Here is a 22,911-nt window from a genome sequence, read left to right on the forward strand (position 1 = left end):
GTCTCTGGGTTCCTATCCATGCAGCCCATGGACACGGCTTTTTCACCCATGAAACATGATCTCCCAATGGGTTAATGTATGTGGCAATACCAGATACACAAAAATGCCACTATGTAACCTGAGTTGTTAATGAGTGAAAGGACTCCAGGGAATCGGTGCCACACCTGCGTTGACTGATCATAAGAGACAAAATGGAAAATAAAACACACACTACAACACTACAAGGTCTGGACAAACTACCATAAGCAGGTTACATTTTTAATGTCCATGTTTTTAATGTCAACACAAAACTCTAGCAGGAGAAATTCTTGCAGCTGTGCCCACCCCTTTGCAAAGTGTGTATATGAAGTAGCCATCAGGCTTGGTGGATGCTTCTGCTGCATCCACGTGACCCACACCCACGCCCACTCACGCCCACGTCCACTCACACCCACGCCAACAGGGCAGAGATCTGTCAGGAGCTAGGAAGCCAGCAGGGATACCACAAGTTCCCTGGAAGGTGATGCTGTCAAAACTGGGGATCCCAGGGTCACGGGATGCCAGTCTGATGGAGGGAGCTAACCCTAGACTGTCTCCACTCAGGGACGACCTGGGAAACCCCGCAGGCTTCTCTCTGCCACAGGCCTGTCTAGGGTGTAAAGCAAACGTCCAACCCAGCAATTCCACTTCTGGATATGTGTTCAAAATAAGTGAAAACAAAGACTCAAACAGACAGCTGTCACCCCACGTTCACAGCAGCTTTATTCACATGAGCCAAAAGGTGGAAATGACTACACTGGTGATCAAGGAGTGAATGGATAAGCAAGAGGCGGCGTATTCACAGGTCGGAATGTTATCCAGCCGTGGAAAGGAATGAAGCCCCAATGCAGGCTGCAACATGGATGAACCTCAAGGACACGGCTCAGTGAAGTCAGGTACAAAAGGACAAGCCCTGTATGATCCCACTTAGACAAGGGACTGAGGGTCATGTTTCAGACAGAAAGTAGAATGGTGGTTGACAGGGGCTGGGGAAGCAGATGAGGAGCTAGGCTTTAGTGGGGACAGAGTTTCAGTTCCGGAAGAGAAGAGGGTGATGATTGTACAACATGGTGAACGTACTGAACACCACTGAATCGTCCACTTAAAAACGGCTGAGACGGTAAATTTTATGTAATACATACTTTACCACAATAGAAAATTCAGTGTTGCTTAACAGATCTATGCTGTGTTATGAAAAGAACAAGCAAAAGTCCTCTAACTGTTCATCCAAGATGAGTTCTGTGCGCCCCCGAATGGAAGCTGCAATGGTCAGCGGTGAGGCTGTCACAGGGGACCCACCCACCCAGGCTGGGGACAGCCTCGGCTACGGTCCAGATCAAGGCAGCCGGGCTTTACCGCAGCTGGGGCACAATTCAGTCAGGAACGCTCGTGCTTTTCACCTCTGTGCACCCAGGAGGTGACAGGAGAATGAAGAAACCGCCCCAGAGGAGGAGAGAGCTTCCCAGAGGCTGTGTTCTGGCTGGCGGCTCCACGCCGCTGCTTACCTCCGCCCCCTCCTCCACGACCTCCCTGACCTCCTCCACCTCCATCACCTCCTCCACCTCCATCAACCCCCAGCTCCATCATCTCCACCACGTCCTCCACCCCCATCACCTTCCCCAGCTCCATCACTTCTATCAACCCCCCACCTTTACCACCTCCTCCCCCTCCTCCATCACCTCCGCCCACCTCAGCTGGGCCCCATTTGGCCCCTCCTGCAGCCTGCCTCTTGGCTCTGCTGGCCTCTGCCCAGGCACACAGCAGGAGGACTCATCAGGAGACAAGGGACAGCAGCCCCATGGGTTTTTCTGTGCTGGCCAGGGGGTCAGCAGGGTCTGGATAGGGAAGGAGCTGCCAGAACCCTGAGCTTCACCTCCTTCGGGGCCTGCCTTCCAGAATGCCCTTCGTAAATGTGTCAGTGAGCAACCTAAGAGAGGGAGCTGCAGTCGGGTCATAGGACAGACTGCTGGGCCGAGTTGGAGAGGCCGACTCCTGGGCAGAGGGGACCCCACCTGGCCTGGTGTAACCCCACCTGCAAACACCCCAGAATCCCTCACTCCCGACGGGAGCTTGTCAGCTCCTGGGGCAGTGGGCTCTCTCCACACACTCTCTCCTGATCCTTACAAAGTGTTGGAGGTTGAGCCAAAATTCAGCTCCATGTAACTCACTCCAGCCCCATGCCCTCTGCAGTCTTAGGAAGCACCCACTCCGGGGGAGGATTCTGCAAGTGTTTGGACAGAGCCGCCTGGTGTGACAGGTCAGGACGGCGCTGCCCTGCCTGCCGAGTCAGAGCAGAACAATGCGAATGAGCCAGGGCCTGAACTGGACTCTGCGAGCTGGGAGGGGAGGGGGCCGCGGGAGGGAAAGGAAATGGGCAGTGGGACCCCCACACGTAATCCGAGGAAGGCGTGACTAGCTCCCACTGGTAGACGCAGTGGGTTAGTGTCCACCCAGAACCTCAGAGTGTGACCTTCTTTGGGAATCAGGTCTTTGCACATAAAATTAGTTGAGATCATACTGGATGGAGGGACCCAAAATGTAATGAGTGGGGTCCTTGCAAGAAAGTGAAAGTCACTCAGTCATGTCTGACACTTTGAGACTCCATGGACTATACAGTCCTTGGAGTTCTCCAGGCCAGAATACTGGAGTGGGTAGCCTTTCCCTTCTCCAAGGGATCTTCCCAACCCAGGGATCGAACCCAGGTCTCCAGCATTGCAGGCGGATTCTTTACCAACTGAGCCACAAAGGAAGCCCCCTTGTAAGAAGTGAGGACCCAGACTCAAAGGGAACTCGGCCACATAGAGACAGAGGCAGAGACCAGAGGGATGCCGTCACGATCCCAGGAATACCTGGAGCCCCCAGAAGCCGGAAGGGGCAGGAAGGACCTTCCCCTGGACTCTGGAGGGAGAACAGCCATGCTGGCGCCTTGATTTCAGACTTCTGGGCCCCACATGGTGAGGGAGTACATTTGACCTGCCCGCAGCAGGGCGCTCTGTTACAGCAGCTGCAGGAGCCTCACCCAGCAGATGCGACAGTTACCACTCGGGAAGGGAAGTAGCCAGCCCAGGTCCCTGGGCTCAGGAGCAGCCAGGCTGGAAGGTCCCTACCCTGGCCCTGCTTCTGCTCCTTGCCGGCCCCTCCCACCCTCCCAACGCCCCCACCTCCCCCACCCCCATCTAGAACATTTCCCACCTCCACTCACAGGCCTGCTGATTACGAGGAAAGATCTCTAAATGTCCCCACTTCCGCTGTAGCCAAATTAGTGCCATTACAGGAAAGAAGTCCAGATAAAAATACCCAAACCCAGGGCGCACCAGGGAGAGCTTCAGCCCATCCCCAGGGCAGCCTGCAGCATCCGATCCGAGCTAGGCAACTTCCCACCTTCCAGGCCGGGGCCACTGTCCCCCTCCTGCCGGCCAGCAAGGCGCCCTGTGCCAGGCACCCCGTTTGCCTTTTCCATCAACTAAACAAAGCAGAAGAGATGCGAACACAGCCTTGGAAAATCGGGTCAGCACATTCCTCCCTCCAGTCGCCAAAGAAAGTCAGAGTGGGGGGTGGGGGAGAGCTGGGGGTGGATAAATTACTGTGCCCGAGTCCAGCTGCACCAGGATGTAATAAAATGTGTTGCTAAGATACAAGTGCCAAAGAAGTTCATTAAAGGACACTTTAAACCGAGCTGCCAGACTCTTCTCCCTTTAAATGCTGCTTATTTGGTACTGTCCCTCGTGTTTATAATTAGATCCGCAATATGAGAGCGCGGCCTCCATTCAGGCCCACTCAGCAGACTCATTAATAAACTAACTTCAACAAGCCACCGGCTTCGGCCAGGGCTTGAGGGAGGGGTGGCAGGGGGGGGACTGTTTTTATTTACAGAAATAGATTTGAGGGCCACTTCTTTATCTAAATGAGAAATGAAGGCTCTTAAGGAACCTCAACGGCCCTCCAGCCCCACTATCAACTGTTTTGTTCTAACAGTGCTGGGGGCTCCGGGGCAGGGGTATTGGGGGGAGCAGGCGGCTCAGGGTGGGGGGACTGCAGGGCGGTGGGCCCGCTGGACCTCAAGGCTCACCGGACCTCAGGACTCACCATCGGACTCCGACTTGCCCCGGAGCTCTGAACGCCAGCATCACACAGGAAATGACTAGGTCATGACCCAGCCTGATGGAGCCGGCGGACGGACACCGGACCCCGCCGGGAGGTCAGGACAAGTGCCTGCTTTGGCTGGGCCTGGATCATGAGGGGAGAGCCAGGTGTCCAGGGCCTGGGGAGGGGCCACGGAAGGGCAATCAGAATAGGTGGGTTTGGTCCGGGCTGTGGGAGTGTCCTTCCGGCCAGTGCATTTAGAAAAAGCCTTAATGTTCCACCCACATCTAAACTAAAGATTTCTCCTTAGCATGGGTTTTTGCCTCTCTTGGGGAGAAGGAAATGGCAACCCACTCCAATATTCTTGCCTGGAGAATCCCATGGACAGGAGAGCCTAGGGGGCTGCTGTCCATGAGGTCACACAGAGTCAGACACGACTGAAGCGACTTAGCATGCACGCATGCATTGGAGAAGGAAATGGCAACCCACTCCAGTATTCTTGCCTGGAGAATCCCATGGACAGGAGAGCCTGGGGGGCTGCTGTCCATGAGGTCACACAGAGTCAGACACGACTGAAGCGACTTAGCAGCAGCAGCTGCTGCCTCTCTTGAAAAAAGAATGAAAAAAGAATTAAAAAAGCAGGCTGCCTGGGGCCCATGCCACATGACAGGGGTGCTGCTGGGCCTGGCTGTCCTGGGCCCAGGGCACTCACCAGCCTGCCCGCAGGGTCAAGGTCTTCGATCCTGCAAGAGTCAGGGCATCTCAGGTGGTGATTGGGCCAGGATGGAACCCCAGATGAGCCTGGGCGATTCTGAACCACAGAACCTCAGCGCAGGGCCTGCCAGCCTGGCCTCCCATCCAGCCGCCACTGGTGCTCCCCACCGCCCTTTACTATGAGGTGCTGGACGGGTGGTCGAAGGTCTCAGAACAACCAATTCGATCCCCAGGCAGAGCCCTCAGGAAGAGAATTCTCCAGCCTGGGAGCTGAAATTCGCCTTCTGGTACCTTCCAGCTTCTACTCTACATTCTGCCCCTTGAAAGGGCCGCTTTGGGACTTCTCCGGTGGTCTGGTGGCTAAGGCTCCACGATCCCAGTACAGGGGGCACAGGTTCAATTCCTAGTCAGGGAACTAGATCCCACATGTTACAACTAAGACCTGGGGCAACCAAACAAACAAATATTTAAGAAAAGAGAAAGAAAGAACCATTTTTTGTCCTTCATGGCGACCAGTCGGTGATTTAAAGGCAGGGGCCAAGCCGTCTGGAGAGGTTGGTCCCCACCCTGTTCCATCTGCTCCGGGACCTCCTTGCTTAGCTGTCACTGACTCTCCTGGCCACACTGGCCTCCACGAGAGACACCCAGCACAACCCGTCTCAAGGTCTTTGAGAGGCTGTTTCCTCTGCCTGGGACACTCTTCCTGCAGAGAATCACAGGGGTCCGTCCTCCAGCTTCTTTTGTAGGCCTTGAGCCACACCTGAGGGCCCTCTTGACCACCCTATTTAAAACAGCTACCTGCCTGCCCCCCTACCTCCCCCACACTACCTCTGCCAGAACACCCATCACCTTCCCGCCGACTCCAGGCCTTGTTCATGATGTTTCCTGCTCGCTATCCATTTCCCTTCTAGGACTGTGAGCAGGCTTTGTCCACTGCCATGTCCCCAGCGCCCAGCGCTGAGGGGGTGCCCCGTAGCATGTGCCAAATTGTACCACTCGGCCCTGAGTGGGGGCTGCCGACCTCACCATCTGAGCATTCTCTTCTGCATGTGCCAGTGGGCACGCCCCGGGAGAAAACGCCCAAGAGCCTGAGACACAGGGCTCTGCCCCCCTGTTCCCTTCCAACCCCAGATGCCACACTGCCGGGCCCTCAGGTCTAGCTCCTACTCTTAGCCCCAGGCAGGGGCTCCCTGCAACGTGCCCGCCGCCCAGCGCCTGGGGCTGTAACAATGTCCAGGGCCCCCCGATCTCTGTCCACAGCAACACAGGCGACTGTTCAGCCACCTCTCTTGTCCGTCCAGGACGAGCCGGGGGTGGGACCTTCCTGAGCCTGTGTCCCCTTCGCAGTGACAGCTGGGAGAAGGAGGTGGGTGATATAAGCAGATAAGGCTCGGTGAGGGCTGTCAAACTAGCTTAAGGAATAATCCTGCATTCATCTGGGTGCATTTATCACTCTGAGATGCATTCATCACAGAGGAGAGTTGGTACCACTGATTGCAGGGAAGGCGGCTTGTCACTGGGTAACCTGCATCTCATATTAAATTCTGGATCACAGTCTCTAATATGTATATATTTTTAATTGCATTTTCAAGTTCATTTACATGTGCAGATTGGCTTTCCGCCTGAGTGACATCAAAGGGAAACACAGCGCCCTCCCTTCCTCTCCCCACCCCCCCCCCCGCCCCATCCCTGCCTTGTTTTCTTTCCTGGGGCAAAAAGCTTCTCCCCAAGTTGATGATGGCATCCCCCACGGACAGCCTGCTGGTATGCAGCCCCCAGGGAGGCCCCAAGAGACGCCCCACATCTGCCATTTCAAGAAACTTTCTGCTGTTCCCACCCAAGAGATCGAAAGGTAGCCATTATTTCCCCTGAAGATTGAGCTACACCCCCCTCTCCGAATTACTGTCTTTTATCACCGTTTCTATGTTGGAGGGTGACTTTGCGAAATCTGACAGACGCTTTCCTGTCTGTGAATGTGTAGGTTACAACCTTAGCCATACACATGCCCACCACCAATCTTTACTTCCAAGTGCGGACTCACGTGCAGGCGTGGACCTTTCTGCAATTTACCTCCACCTACAGATCAAAGGTCAATCTGATGGAATACGTCCCATAAAACAGGCAGTTCCAGAACACACCGTGTCCTGCGGAGCAACTGCTCTGAAAGTCTGATCACCTTCTGAACACTACCGCGTCGTGCCCCCCTCAGCCCTGCTGTTGGCACAAGCACATCATGTATGGGACCCCAGAACATCTCACCCAGGAGCCACTCATGTGGGCAAGCCACCTCTGAAACTGCAGGGAATAGAATTCAATGGCTTAAACAAAAACAGTAGGCTTCCGTGGGGCTGCACTGAGGTCAGGAAGATGGCGGGGGGGGGGCCCTGGGGCCCCCAAGTGCCATCACCACCCTGACTTGGGGCCGAAGTTTCAGCTGGGATAAGGGGTTTTGGGGAAGCACCCTGCAAAGGCCCCCTGGTTTCGCCTACCCTACGCTTTACACCATCAGACCAGGTCTGGGGGACTCATGCCCTCAACCTCTACTGCATCCCAAGTTTCGGGCCCAGTCCCAGCTGTGGACACACACAAATCCCAGCTTTGTCCACCGAGACAAAGCACAACTCAGGGCTTCTGTGCCAACAAAAAGCCACAGGTGCCCGGCTACTTATCCATGGCAGTAGTGTCTCGGGGACACCACCAGATTCCTGCTTCTCATATGACTGTTAATACCCTATGTTGATAACATCTCCCTCTAACAGCTGTCCCACTACAAGCAGGAATCGCAGCTAGCATGCGAGACACGTGTCCTCACGGCCCTCAGGACAGCCCTGCCTGGGAAGCAGCATCGCCCCCACTTTAAACCAAGGACCCAGACAACCAGCCCCTCCTAGGCTACTGGGGGCTGAAGATCACTCAACCCTGAACAAAAAAAAAGAGAGGAAAATATCCCCCATGGATGTACTTCTTTCTGCTGCGCTTTAACAAGACTAACACAGGTGTCAAGCAAAAAAGAAAAAGCAAAAAAGCCAAATGCAGCCCATCTGAGACTTCAGGGATGCCCGCTGGTGGCACTCAGAGGTCATCACGGGAAGGAAGCCGCATCAGCAGTTTCTCACCACACTCAGGAAACTGCAACACTCAGGAAACAATAAGTAATGAACCTAAAGGGGGGGGGGAACCAAACTCAAGGAAGCATGTTCATTCCCTTGGAGAACAGAGGCCATTTCAAAACGAGAAGATGCCTCCCCCTCACAAAGCAACAGCAATAATATTAAGAAGAAAAAGTGGAAAAAGTGAAGCAGCCACGCAGGGAGGGGCTCAGGCCACAGAGGATGAGAGAGCGAGGCTGCAGGTGCATTTGCTTCGGGGTCAAGTCCAAACCTCCCGCCGCTGACTCAGCCTCTCCACTGCGGAGACCCCTCTCTGCAGCCAGCCTGCCCCAGCCTCCCCACCTGGGTGCCAGGCCCCTCCAAAGTTCCACGACCTTCCGACTCAGCGTGAAGCTCCCACTCGTCATCACAAACGGCTGACAACTTGCGGGTGGTTCCCTCTGATGTCCTAACCCCTTTTTCTTTTACCGGGACCCGCGCCAAGGCACGGCATGACTCCAGACTCTTCGTACGCAGAGCCAAAAGGGCTGTCCAGCATAGGGGCTGAGACTATGAGGCCACAGTGACCCCGAGCTGGCCCGCAGCTCCTCCACTTGCCAGCTGTGTGACCTCAACAGGCCACTCAACCTCTCTGGGCTTCAGCCACCTCCCCAACAAAAAGGCAGGTCCCCCTACAAAGGGCGGGGCAAATAGGGACCCAGTTGGTCCGTGGAGACCACCGGCAGGGCCTCGCCCAGGGTCAGCACCGGAAGGGAACGCAGTGACCTGTGACGCCCAGGTCCCACTTGTTGAGGACTCGCCGCGGCCAGAGCCTCACATCTCGTCTCATTTAATCCTGGCGGATGCCCGTCCGCGTTTCCGGAGCACTCCCCACACGCCAGCACATGGCTGCCTCACGCGCTGCGCTGTTGGTTATTTCATTTTACAGCCTTCGAAGCACGGAGTTGGGTTTACAACTCCAGCCTGCCCCGTTGTAGAGCCTGCGCTTAACCTATTTCTTACATGCCTCTTGGAGACAAAAGCTGAAAGCCTTGTGAGGACTTCCCTGGCAGTCTAGTGCTTAAGACTCCGAGCTTCCACTGCAGGGGGCACAGTTTGATCCTTGGTTAGACAACTAAGATCCCGCAGGCCACAGGGTGGCCAAAAAAAAAAAAAGCCTCCTTAGTGGGACTAAGGAAACTCAGAGACTGCTAGGAAAATCAAATCCAGGGTCCTATTTCCTTAAAAGCTATAAACAGGGTGGGGGAGGTGAACAGTAGCTGCCCCTCTCCCCAGAAAGCTATTTGTATCCCCAAAGTCCTCCTGTGTCTGGGGCACGGGTCTCAGAGACCCAACACACAACCCTCAAGCTCCCCGTGTGTGACCAGGGAGTGCCTGAGACGCTGCCCTTGCGGAAGGGCCCCTACCATGAGCGCGGCCCCGTGATGGGTTTCAATGGGCAGACCGGGCAGCGGCCACGTTCAGCATCACTCACATGAATGGAGTGAAAACCCGCAGCGAGCCCGTGATTCGGTCCTGGAAAGACAAAGGCGCTGGAGAAAAAAACTTGCTAAACCACAGAGCTGATCATCGTAGCCAGCAGCTCTAATGAGGCATCGTGGGATTACCAAAGTTATTATCAGAGTCATCGCAGTGAAAAAAATTCCAAGTTAATTGAAATCAATGGTACTGTTCCAACAGCAGGTGTTTTAAGAGGCTCGCACATCAAAGTTGACTCCTTGGACGGGGAGAGAAGACGGCCGCCGTCGTCCACCTCTACCAGGAGCGAGGAGCAGCAACGCCCCGAAGCGGGACCAGCAACAGACCAAAGGTTCCAGCCCCGCAGGCCCAGGGCAGGGTGTGGCAGGAGTGTCCTGGGGGCACCAAGGCAGCCAACGCGTCCTGTCATTTCAGTCGTGTCCAACTCTCTGCGACCCCTTGGACTGTAGCCCCCCAGGCTCCTCTGTCCATGCGATTCTCCAGGCAAGACTACTGGAGTGGGTTGCCATGCCCTCCTCCAGGGGATCTTCCCAACCCAGAGATCAAATCCAGGTCTCCTGGCAAGAATACTGGAGTGGGTTGCCATGCCCTCCTCCAGGGGGTCTTCCAGACCCAGAGATGGAACCCACATCTCTTATGCTTCCCTGCGTCAGCAGGTGGGTGCTTTATCCCTAGCGCCACTGCAACCAACACAACTCTCTCCCACTCAACCCCTTCGCTCTGCGGGGTAGTTTAGATACACTTGCTCATCTATGATCTGGACTCATTTCAACATCCCGGCGAGGCAGTTCTAACCACTACACCGCTTTATAGAGGACGCACGAGGACTTGCTGGAAGCTACTCCTCCAGAGGCAGGGGACTGGGAGAGGAACTCTGGTGTCCCCTCCAGCCCTCTGCTCTCTCGGCCACACCGTGTTCTACTCCAGAGGCAGGAGCCGGCTAGAGGTGGGGCAGGGGCTGAAACAGAGGGCAGCTTCTCGGGGCCCCGAGCCCTCTGACCTTGGGGAGCTGCCCTTCTCTGACCTGCCCTGCAGAGAAGACCCACCCACCCAGCCTGAGCCAAGTCACGAGATGACCTCGACAAATCACATCGTGTGCATCAAAGAGGTGTCGGAACAGGCTCGCTGGAGAACATGGGTGCTGGACATAGCTGGGTGCTGGGTGTGCGATCAGACTCTTGCTTCTCACAGACTCAGATGTCATCTCCTCAGGGCAACCCTGGGCACCTCATCACAGCACATCGCCACTGGCTGAGCGCGCTGCGAAACCTCTCCCGTGCAGAGAGCTCATGGGACAGGTCACGGGGGTTACACCTGTCTCCCCAGCTACCTGTGAAACTTGGTGTGAGCAGATACCCAGGGAGACCACTTTGGAAAGGTGAAGCCTCACACCATGAGATGTCGTTGTGACCGACAACATCAGTCTTGCACCCCCCACCAGGCAGGGGCTCGTGAAATGCTTGTGGAATTAAACCAAGTCGTTTCCATGAGGTGCCCAGCACACAACATCAAGTGTAACAAGCAAGCGTAGCAGTAGTATGCTCAGGAGCGTGCCTATGAAGCATGTTTCTCTGTGTTACACACACTGCATGCGCACAGATCACAGCCCATGAACACCTCAGAGCTAGTCCTGCTCTGGTCCACGTGCCCGCATGCCCGCAGTGGGAGGAAGAAGGGTCACGGTCTACGACCCTCACATCGGCGCTGCCAAGTGTTCCCCCAACAAGCAGGTGTTGCTTTTTCACTAAAAACTTTGTGAAAAACAGAATTCTCCCTGAGCTCCTAATGCTACAGCAATGATAGGAAGAATGTTAACCGCTGCCTTCCTCAGTAAGGTTCTACTTAAGCGGGAGAAAGGTAAATTATTTTTCTTCAACAAATCCTTCCTTTCATGTTCGTGATATAACACTGGACAAATGATCAACTGGTTTTATATATACTGCATAGACACCGTGCGTATTTACTGGTGCAGATCAATATACAGTTGACCCCTGAACAATGCGGGTTTGAACTGCGCGGGTCCACTTACACACATACCTTTTTCAGTAGTAAATACTGCAGTCCTACGTGGTCCATGGCTGGTTGAAGCCGAGGACACCGAGTCCCTGCCTTATATGGAGGACCAAATATACGCATGGTGTCTGCGTGGAGGGTCATCACCTCTGATCCCCTATCGTTCAAGGGTCAACTGCACTATTCGTTATTCTACAATTTATAAATAGACTAAATAAGATCAGTAATAAAAGTGCAACCATGTGTTATGTACACACATGCACACTTTTCTTCCTTAAACCAGCCAAACAGAGTTGGCCCCTGAGTCACCTTCTAGAAGCTTCTAGAAACGTCAGTTTCTCAGCTGTAAGGAGCTCTGCTGAAGGCAGGAGGAGAAGGGTCAGCACACTGCCCCCTGCCCTCAAGCCTGTCATGTGCTGGTCACCCAAGTCCAATAGCCTTCTCTTCACATCACACATGGGTGTCACTGTCCCTGCAAGGGTCTCCCACAAAGGTGACAGACACCAGGGAGCACGTTCGGCCAGCCGGGCCACACAGGGAGTGAGTTCAGCCCTCCTTCACCCTCCTCCCGACTTCCCTGGTGGCTCAGATGGTAGAGAATCTGCCCATAATGCGGGAGACCTGGGTTCGATCCCTGGGTCAGGAAGATCCCCTGGAGAAGTGATCGGCTACCCACTCCAGTATTCTTGCCTGGAGAACCCCATGGACCGAGGAGCCTGGCGGGCTACAGTCCATGGGGTTGCAAAGAGTCAGACATGACCGGGCGACTAACACACCTTCGCCCTCCTCCTCCTCCTAAGCTGCCCTCAACAACTAAAGCCACAGGTCATCTCCCAGACCTGGCACAAAACCCAGGCCCTTTGCTTGGCATTCAGTGCTTTCCTGGCTCCAGCCCAGCCTGCCTTCTCTGCTGTCTCTCTGTCTCTCTCTCTTCCATGATTCAACTACTAGAAACTCACCAGCATCTGCAGGTTTCCTTGGGCCATTAGCCCTCAGCTTGGACACCAGCTCCTCCCGAACACGACCCCAGGCATCCTGGAAGCCCCTTCTTCCCCAGGAAGCTGTCTGTCATCTCCAGGGGCCTTCACAGCATGGTTTTCACAGAATTTTCCAGAATTCCCTTGACACACGGTCATCTATTCCTCACTCTCTTGTGAGGTTTCCGAGACCAGGGGAGCTGCTAGTCTTATCTCTTTGCTGCTCATTCCAAATGCAGGATTTTAAAAATCTGTTTACTGCACGCCTACAGAGGACAACTCCCGGGACTCCTCTGGGCTGGTTGCTCGTCCCCGCCAAGCCGCACACCCATCTTCTTAGTCATTCGCCTGTTCCACCAACACGCATCCAGCACCACAAGGCACTGCTCTCGGAACCCGGGGGAGGGGGCAGAGAGCACAGCCCCCGCCCCTCAGGGAGCTTACCGTCTAGCAGGGACAGTGGACTTCCATGAAAAGATGAAGACCGTAATGGTCGGTGGTCTCCAGAGCGGAAGATGCTGGTGGTACCCAAGGCCCTGCTGCAGAGCAGCCAAGGAGCAGCACTGTTGGGGGGGCAGGCGAGGGTCCCAGCACAGAGGCTGAGCAGGGGCACAGGGCCAGCCCCCCACAGAGCAGGGGAAAACCACTGGAAGGTCTTCCACAAGGAGCACTGTGATCTCGATCCGGTTTCAAGATGCTCCCTCTGATGGAAGATGAACCAGGGAGGCACAAGGAAATGTAGTTCACTGTTCCCAAGAGCCTGAGGGTTGAAACCACCCAAGTGCCCATCAGCTGGTGAACAGATACAGGACAAGATCTCCCGTGCGACGGAAGGTCATTCAGACATAAGAAGGAACCAAGTACCACATGCTACAACTTGGGTGGACCTTGAAACATTCTGCTCAGTGAAAGAAGCCCAACAGACAAAACCACATGATAGGATTCCATTCATGTGCAAGTCCAGAATGGGTAACTCCACAGCGACAGAAAGTAGACCTGCAGACAAAAAGTAAATGAGTGGATGCTTGGGGCCTGGTGCAGGGATGGGACGGGTGATACCCAAAGGGTTTCTTACTGAGAGGATGAAAATGTTCTAAATGTTTTTTCTTAATTTTTATTAGAGTATAGTTGATCTACAATGGTCTGTTAGCCTCTGCTGTACAGCAAAGTGAATCAGTTATGTTGCTTTTGTGGTTTAGTCATTGCTAAGTCATCTCTGACTCTTGTGACCCCATGGACTGTAGCTCACCAGGCTCCTCTGTCCATGGGATTTCCCAGGCTAGAATACTGGAGTGGGTTGCCATTTCCTTCTCCAGGGGATCTTCCCAGCACAGGGATGGAACTCACATCTCCCGCATTGGCAGGTGGATTCTTTACCACTGAGCCAGGTGGCTCAGTGGTATATATATATATGTATATCCACTTTTTTTAGATTCTTTTCCCAGATAGGTCACTACAGAGTATTGAGTAGAGTTTCCTGTGCTATACAGTAGGTCCTGATTAGTTATCTATTTTATACATAGTAGTGTGTATATGTCAGTCCCAATCTCCCAGTTTATCCCACCCCTCTGCCCCTACTTTCCCCTCTGGTAACCATAAGTTTGTTTTCTACATCTGTGACTCTATTTCTGTCTTCTAAATAAGTTCATTTGTACCAGTTCTTTAGATTCCACATGCAAGCAGTATCAGTCTTTCTACCAATTTTTCAGTATGACAATCTCTAGGTCCATCTGCATTGCTGCAAGTGGCATTATTTTGCTCTTAGAGACATTGCTTTACCAACAAAGGTCCATCTAGTCAAAGCTATGGTTTTTCCAGTAGTCATGTATGGATGTTAGAGTTGGACCATAAAGAAAGCTGAGCACTGAAGAATCGATGCTTTTGAACTGTGGTGCCAGAGAAGACTCTTGAGAGACCCTTAGACACCAAGGAAATCAAACCAGTCACACCTAAAGGAAATCAACCCTGAAAATTCACTGGAAGGACTGATGCTGAGGCTGAAGCTCCAATACTTTGGTCACCTGATGCAAAGAGCCAACTCACTGGAAAAGACCATGATGCTGGGAAAGATTGAGGGCAGGAGGAGAAAGTAGCAACAGAGGATGAGATGGTTGGATGGTACCACTGACTCAACGGACATGAGTTTGAGCAAGCGTCAGGTGATGGGAATGGACAGGGAAGCCTGGCGTGCTTTAGTCCTTGGGGTCGCAGAGAGTCAGACACAACTTGGCAACTGAACAACAATGGGTGCGTAATACTCTGAAGTAATATTCTGGCCGCCTGATATGAAGAGATGGCTCACTGGAAAAGACCCTGATGCTGAGTAAGTTGAAGGCAAAAGGAGAAAGGGGTGGCAGAGGATAAGCTGGTTAGATAGCAACACCAACTCAATGGAAATGAATTTGAGCAAACTCTGGGAGATAGTTGAGGACAGAGAAGCCTGGTGTGCTGCAGTCCATGGGGTCGAAAAGAATCTAACACAACTGAGCGACTGAACAATAACAATATTCTGAAAATATTCTAAAACTGATGGTGGTGATCAGTTGCAAATACCTGTGAAGGTATAAAAAATACTTAATTGTACACTTTAAATGGGTGAAGTATGCGATACCTGAATTCTGTTTCAATAATGCTTCCTAAGTGGATGCAGTGAGAAGGCTACTGCAATCCTCCAGCTAAGAGATAATGGGGGAGGGACCAGAGGGGTGGACAAATGGAGGGGAAGAGAGACTCCAGGAAAACGGAGGCTTGTATAAAAGTGTGGGTCCTACAGACTGGCTGTGGCGGGGGTCTGCGGGGGAGTAAGGGATCATGGCCAAGCAGGGGGCACTTGAGGAAAGCCAGGACTGAGCCCCTGCTGTCTCAACCCTGCGCTCATTTCCAGACTATGAAAGATGAAGAAAGTATCAGTCTTCTCCTTCCCATGTAAAGGTGCTGTTTGAAGGATGAGATCTTGAACTCTAGGTGAGGAAGATTGACATTTAGCCTCCTGGGTTCGAGCAGACACGGGGTCAGAGCCTGGAGAATGGAACGTCCTTTAACGGAAGGGCTGAAAACAACTGGGGAGCGTTCAGAATAGACCCACCCTGCAGTTCTGTTCAGTGAACGCTTCCACCATGGAACCCCTCGGGTGTCCACTGTAGCTAGCGAATCACGGTGAAGACGTGATTCAGCGCCTGAGCGAATGCCACATACATAATACCTTTCAAGAAGACATATTTTTATTGCTGCACTTGAGGACAGCCCCTCGGAATCCAGAGTTCATCAAATCGATGCATCGGAACAGCATGCAAGGCCCCAAGTTCACTGGGCAGTGGGGTGGGGAGGAGGGGAGTCTCTCTGCCAGACCAGCACAGTTCATACCGGAGGTCCTCTCACTCCAAGGTGAAGATGCCTGCTTCACATGGCATTTAAGTGTTGTGCTGAGAACTCCAAAGAGGAAGGAGAAAAAAAAAAAAAAAAAACCCTGTGATATTTATGACGGGCCTGTTATTTACACGAAGTGCTTGTTGCTTGACAATTTAGATAAAAATGTTACTGCCTCTCTGCATGTGCTGCAAATTCATAGCGTAAAACCACTGGAGCAACTAATGGAGTCTTCACACATCATATCTTGTTAAAGACCAGGGGTCCTTCCCCCACCGGGGTCACAGCCCAGTGGTGGGGGCGGGCCACCCCAGGAATGCAACCTGGCCACAAAGGGCTGCTGACCAACTGCCCACAGCTTCCGCTTTTTAAAAAAAAAAAAGAAGAAAAAACATGAAATCTGTTTTCAAATAGCCTGGCCACCAAGGGCTACTGACCAACTACCTACAGCTGCCTCTTTTTTTTAAAACGAAAGGAAAAAAGTGAACTCGGTTTTCAAATAGCAAAGGTCCTACAGATGCTGCTTTCCCATTTATCCCCTAGTGCAGCAATGGTGGAAGAAACGCTGGACACTCACACACAATTTGTCTCTCTCTACTTCTGACCAACGAACAACCTATCTAATCCTAAGAGTCCTGGAAAAACATCTCCAAGCCTCTGTCTGTGTTTCCAGAAGTAACTGAAAAAAATCCCAGTGCCAAGGGCACAAATGGGAAATTGACGGCTAGGCACCAAAAGATATTACTCGCTGCTATTGTATTTCTAACAAATGTAGATAATGAGGTCATCCGTCCGTTTTACTATCCAGTTCATCACCTTCACGTGCACTTTTAATTGAAACTTAACCTTTATATGCCATAGTCCAAGCGGCAGCAGGACAGAAACACATCTCGGAGAAGAAGATGGTGTGAGTTTTTCCCTAAGTGAATATCTCAAGCAACACTACCCTTACTTTTCTGTTGAGTTGAAAGCAAACTCTGAAACACTACTAGCTTTTTCAGCTCTGATTGTCCATTCCAGCTCCCTGGGCAGGTGCTGGGATAACCAAGCAGAGCCCATCACCCCTCTTCGAGAGACCTCCGGCGCAGCCCTTAATCACCTCCAAGGGCTCATTCCTCCGACCCTTTCCCCAGCCAAGCTGCCAGTCTCCACCAAACTCTCCCAAGGAGACAGAGGTGAGTAAATGTTAAGTCTACCCAACTCATTTCATAGATGACCTCTGAAAGATTCCACCGCGGAGCTTGGGAGAGCGAGGCAGCTTTATTAGCATGCTACACCACGGCCCCAGCTCCCTCCCTCCCTCTTTTATGAGCCCCTGCTATATAAAATGCCACAAAGGAAAAAGGAAAAACAACACGTTCACAGTGACAAACACAAGTTCCAACGGCCAGGACAAACGCTGGCCACTTCCCAGACGTTATTTTTAGTCATTTCAGAGAGAAATATTTTTAAAAGGTCAGGGAACAAAAGTTTTCCTTGTTCTCTTTCTTCCTTTTTTTAAACACACACTTCCACACACAAAAAAGATGGAGGTGCATTCCGTTCACCAGCATCCTTCTCCGAGTTCAGATTTAAAGGCAAAGGCAGACCGGGGTAGGACGACTCCTTCCCCCCCACCAGCGGCATCCGCAACCTTCAAACACGATTTTCAAATGTTTCTCTCCCCGGCCTCATCTAAATTCAGGCATGACATATAATAAATAGCTACTCATTTACTATCGTCATAAAAATTTAAACAGCCTGGAAATAGTTGCTACAATACAGAAAGGAGCAAACCTAAGCTTCGAAAAGCCACTCCAAATAGTAAAACTATTGCCACGTATTGTAGAAGCACACATAAAGAGACATTGTTGCGAGGAGAGCTGCCGGCTTAGTGGAATTTTCTCTTTTAAATCTTCTGCTCAGAGCAGAAGAGTCAACAACTTGCCGTTTTACCCAGTGGGGGGAGAAAGGGGCTTAGGAACCCTCAGCTATCACACGGTACCAGATTTGGTGATGGATTTTTTTTTTTAAGTATCTGATTTGATTTCACACAGTGATTAAACATCTTTGTGCTCAGCGGAGAAGGGTCTCTCAACCCCTCCCCCTCCAAAAATGGCATCAAAGCAATCAAAATGGTAATGCCGGGCCTGAGTCCCCTCCCCGCCCCCCACCCCCGCGAACTCCCCGACTTCGCCGGAGCCGCGCGCCGGGCGCCCCCCCTCCTCCGGCGGGAATGGAAGCTTCCACTCTCGGGCGGGGGCGCGCGGCCGGGGAGGGGGGCCGCGGCACCGCGGGAAAGGGGTTAACGCGTTCGTCCCCACCCTCGCGTCCAGCCCGACGCCCCCGACCAGGCGCCGACCCGCGGCCACAGCCGTCTTTCTTTCCGCAGCCCCCGGCCCCCTCCTCCTCTTCTGCACGCCCCCCTTCCACCACTTTGCAACTTTAAAAAGACTCGAAACGCACACCCGGCCTCCGAGTTCTCCCTCGCCGGGGTCGCCGCCACCCCTTGCCAGCCACGTCCACGTCTCCCCCCTACACCGACCATCCCTCTGGGGAGGGGGGGGGCTTCGGGTCCGGCCCGCCCCCGCCCGGGAGTCGAGGGAGCGAGAAGGGGACCGGATCGGGGGGCGGGGGCGGGAGCGGGCGCGGTCCAAGTTTGAGGCTGACGCCGGCGGCCGGCATTCCGAAGCAAGCGCGATCGAAGGCCCGGGGGCCGGGGTGGGGGGCCTCGGCGAGGCGGGGCGGCGGGAGCAGGCGGAGGGAGGGGAGGAGGGGGCCGCGGGGACGCAGCCGGCGCCCCCGCCCCCGCCAGCCTCGGAGACCCGAGAGCGCCATTGGCTGCGCGGCTCAAAGTTCTCGGCTTGGGGAAGGGGCGGGGGGGCGAGTGCGGGGAGGGGGCGTGGGGGGAGGGGCGCGGAGGGGCGGGGAGGGAGAGGGGGCGGGGCGCGCGGCCTCTGTTCGCGGTGCTGAAACCCCTCTAGCGCTGAGCTCCGCGCAACTAAGTCACAATGGACAACTTTTCCTCTCCAAGGGGGCCGGGAGGGGTCGGCGGCCGAGCCCCCCCGCCCCCCGTCCCCACGGCGAGCAGGTCCTCGCGGGCCCTGGTGGCACCCGGTGCCCGGAGACCCAAAGTCGGGGCAGAGCCGAGGGGTCCTGGGGGCTCCTTCCTTTTGTTCCCCGGGAGCCGGCTGGCGTCAGGTTCCGAGAATAAAAGTGATGCCGGAGAAGTGGGAGGGGAGGGGAGCCCGGAGGGAGAACGATTTCTTTAAATAAGATTTGCGGCGTAAACCCCCCCAAAAATCCACTTCCAAGGAGTTTGGTGTCCAGGCCCGAATGCCCGCCCCCTCTCTCCCCACCCTGACGCCCGCGGGAGGCCGGGGAGGGGGGCGGTTGGGGGGGACACCGAGCCTGGAGAAATGTCCACATTCCAAAAACATGTCCACCAACTCAAAATGGACGCCGGGCTGCTCGCCGCCTTTTAAGGGCAGCTTCTCTCCTTCGGCCACTGCGGGAGCCGCGCTGTCCCCTACCTCGGCCTCCAAGACCCTGGCCCCTTCTTCCCAGAAGCAGGGGGTGGGCGGGTAACTTTGAAGACCGCAGAGACTCCTTTGGGAGTCTGAGCGCACGGCGCCGAGGCCAGCACTTTTTAGGGTGCTACCCAAGTGCCCGGCGACCCCTCCTAGTCACCTCCCCCCCGCCACCCCGGGCGGGGGGCCGGCCGGCTCCGACTCGCTTACTTGTGTGTCGCTGAGCGCGGCGGTCCGCGGCTGCCGCTCGTGCAGCTGTTTCTTGAGGTCGCCGTTCTGCGGAAACACGGAGGCGCGGGCTCAGGCCGGCCGCCCCGGGATGGGGTGGTCCAGTGCGCCCGGGGCCCCGCGGGGCCGCCGCCCGTCCCCCCATCCCGGGCCCGAGTTCCCCGGTCCGCGTCCCGCACGCGCGGCGAACGGGCAGTGCCGCACGGGGCCGCTTACCTGTGGCTGCCGCCTCATCGGAGCAGCTCGCGGGGCGGGGCGGGGGCCGCGGCCACCCGGCGGCGCGCCCCGAGCCGTGCAAGTTTGCAGGCCAGGGTGCGTGTGCGAGGGAGTGTGAGTGTGTGCCGGGGGGAGGGGGGAGGAACAAAGAGCCAAGTAAACACGGCGAGTCCGTGTCGAGCAAAGCTCATAAATATTCAAGTCGCGTCCTAATCTCCCCAACACACACACATACACACACGCGCGCGCGCGCGCGCGCACGCCGCAACACCGCCTGGGCTCCGGCCGCCGCGCCGCTGCTCGCCCAAGCGACAATCGCCAAAACTACTTTTGCAAACTGTGCAGAATTGCACCAGGGGGGTGGGGGCGGAGGGAGTGGGCGTACACACACACACACACACACACACACTCACACACACACACACACACACCGGGCAAGCGCACGCAGGGGGCCCTCTCCTGGGACCCTCGTCCTGCAGATCCTGCCCGAGAAAGAGAAGACACTAGGTTAGGGTCCTACACGCCCCCGATCCCTCAAACTGTGCAGGATTGCACGAAACGGGTGGGGCGGCGCAGAGGGGAAGCCCAAAGGGGAGTCCGTTCATGTACACACTCCCCCCATCCCTGGGGCAGCAGGCTCAAAGGAGGGGGCCTCTCCAGCTCTGCGGGCCCTGCGACGGAGAAGAGGACGCTGGGCTCCGGACCCCGGACTCCGGGCCCCCGAGGCCAGCAGCCCCCGACCGCCTACCTGGTGGCGCGCGAGTTCCACGGCGAGCGCCTCGGGTCGGCTCTGCAGCTCCATCTCGGCAACTTGGGCAGCACTTTGCGCTCACTTTGGCCCCTGCTCCCGGGGAGTTGAGCGGCTCCGCGGGGGTCGGGGAGGACGGGGGCAGATCGGGTCTCCCTGGATGGTGCAGGGGGAGCGAAGGGTGGACACGAGCCCCCTCCCCCAAGGCCGAAAAGGGAGGGAGGGGGTTCTGGAGAGGAGGGGGCGAAGAAAGGCAGCCGCGCGCCCCCCCAACTCCTCAGGCAGCCCGGCAAGTTGCGCCGGGTCCCCGGGCTGCGGGCACGGCCTGGCGCATGCCCCCCCCCACCCCCGGGCCCGGCGCCGGGAGCCCTCTCGCAGCCCCCGCGCGAGCTGCTAGGCGGCAGGGACTATATTTCCTCCGGCGCGCGCCTGGATCTCGCTGGGGCCTCGGCAAAGTTGTGCCTCGGCACGATGCTAATTCGGGCAGTGCCCGGATGCAGCGGGCCGGGGTGGCGGGGGGCGTGGCCCGAGCCCGAGCCGGCCCCGCCCCGCCCCGCCCCCGCCCCCGCCCCCAGCCGCCCCGCCTGCGCTTGCGCACTGCCGCCCCGCCGCGACCTAGCGCCGGGAGCGCAGAACAAAAGTGGCTCCCGGCGGCTCCCCCGGCCGCTCCTCTTCTTCTCCGCCCCCACTTCCAGCCAAACCTGCGGGAAACAGGACGCCCACCACGTCAGCCCAGGGTCGGGGACACTTTCCGATGGGACGGAAGATGGCCCACTTCCCCATTCCTGGTCTCCTCCGGCTCTCCCCATCCCTCTTTGCCCGTCTTCTATTCATTTAAGTTGTCCTCCATCCGCTCCTGCCCCCTACACACTAAGCGCTGCCACTCAGGAGATTAACTTGGTCATGTCGCCAGATTCCTCCACCGCCTGATGGCCACTGTGTTGTTTAAACAGTCTGAAAATTGATCTCTTGACTGTGCCTTTAATGATTTTTTTTTTTTTACACTCACGATTAAACTCTCAACAGATGTCACTGGAATTTTTTAAGACTGGTGTTAAAAATCGTAGACGTGCCCGGTCAATGTGACATGAAACAATTATAACCGCAGCTGCGGAGATCGCATTTTAGAACTCCCAGCCCCGCAGCGTCGCGGAGTTACCATCTTCATCAATTAACGCTGGAAAGCTTTGTGCCGTGTTGGTAGCATCCTACTGTGTTTCAGAGGAGCTGGGGAGAAATGGTGCAACCGTATTACTCAAACTAAACTGTTAAACTTTTACACTGATAAATTACTGTAGGTTTAGATTCCTCTGCAGCACACAAAATACCCCAGCGAACGCAGGCAACAAATGCCCCTTTCAGCATGTGCCAACATGCCACTCCCTTGCTTCTACTGTCAGCAGAAGTTGTTGGAATTTTTTTTTCAGGTTGGGACCCTAATGTCCTTCTGGCCTTTGGGCATTTGGCGGTGACTTCTGTGTTTGTTGGGCCTCGAACGACTGGGGGCTTCTTCTCCCCAACCCCAGCACTAGCCTTTAGGAGGCCCTTAAGTGAGGAATGACTTCCCTCGTTGCTCAGATGGTAAAGCATCTGCCTACAATGAGGGAGAACCAAGTTCGATCCCTGGGATGGGAATATCCTCTGGAGGAGAGAATGGCAACCCACTCCAGTACTCTTGCCTGGAAAATCCCATGGACGGAGGAGCGTGGTAGGCTACAGTCCATGGGGTCGCAAAGAGTCGGACACAACTGAGCAACTTCACTTTTTTTCTTTCTTTCTTTAGGTGAGGAATGGCTGTGATTACTCTGTCAGCTTTGCTGAAGACTCACAAAACTATGGCCTGTCCTAAGTACCATCATGGGTTTGGTCGAGCAGGGCTCACCAAATGCAATCCCTAAAGGCTGACTCTGGCTCCTTCCATTCCAGGTTCAGCCCAGATTGGATGGGGTCCCCTCTACCTAGCGCTTTACCTGGGCAGCCAGGTAAAGTGGACTGCTCAGGCACCTGTGTTCCCAGAGCCAGAGTGACAGGGTTCCTACTGTAATCTGTAAATGTCACTGGGTTTTAGTAAAATTTCATAATAAGTTGATTGACTGTGTATGTAATTGAATCAACAGAGAGGATGTTCAAGTTGTCCGTAACCTGCGCAGACTCAGAGAAATGCTGGCCGGGGCCAGTCCTGTTTACAAGTTTACATTATTTAATCCGAGTTACCATGATGATCCTGTACATGCTCCTCTTTCATTTTCAGAGTTATCCAGGTCCTGAGCCAGAAACAAATGCCAGGGGCTGGGTGCTCTCTGACAGAGAGGGGATTGGTTACATGGAGGGAGAAAAACTTACCAGGAATCCTTGGCTGCTGCTGCAGATGCACTGTTCCCTGACAGTGACCAGCACGCCAGCCCATCCTCCCTGGGCCTGTGTTACACTCTCTATTGGAATGCCCTTTC

The 22,911-nt window shown here is 55.0% G+C and overlaps 1 protein-coding gene across 3 annotated transcripts in view; it reads right to left on the bottom strand.

The window, feature by feature from the left end:
• Positions 1-20,962, bottom strand: part of PHF21B (PHD finger protein 21B) — an 86,536-nt gene extending 65,574 nt beyond the window's left edge. The window contains exons 1-2 of one of the 3 annotated variants that reach the window (XM_081594883.1): positions 20,462-20,962; positions 19,480-19,545 (exon numbers count right to left, since the gene is read on the bottom strand). In XM_081594883.1, the coding sequence (XP_081451009.1) occupies positions 19,480-19,545; positions 20,462-20,515 (120 nt within the window). In that variant the 5' untranslated portion in view covers positions 20,516-20,962. Of the gene's footprint in view, positions 1-8,267; positions 8,432-19,479; positions 19,546-19,713; positions 20,016-20,461 lie in introns of those variants that run through there. The other 2 variants (XM_081594884.1, XR_014083342.1) reach the window with 2 other exon arrangements.
• Between the last annotated feature and the right edge of the window lie 1,949 nt (positions 20,963-22,911).

This window comes from Giraffa tippelskirchi, chromosome 4, assembly GCF_054371585.1.
Source record: "Giraffa tippelskirchi isolate mGirTip1 chromosome 4, T2T-mGirTip1v1.2.pri, whole genome shotgun sequence".
In the NCBI taxonomy this organism is placed as follows: Eukaryota; Metazoa; Chordata; class Mammalia; order Artiodactyla; family Giraffidae; genus Giraffa; species Giraffa tippelskirchi.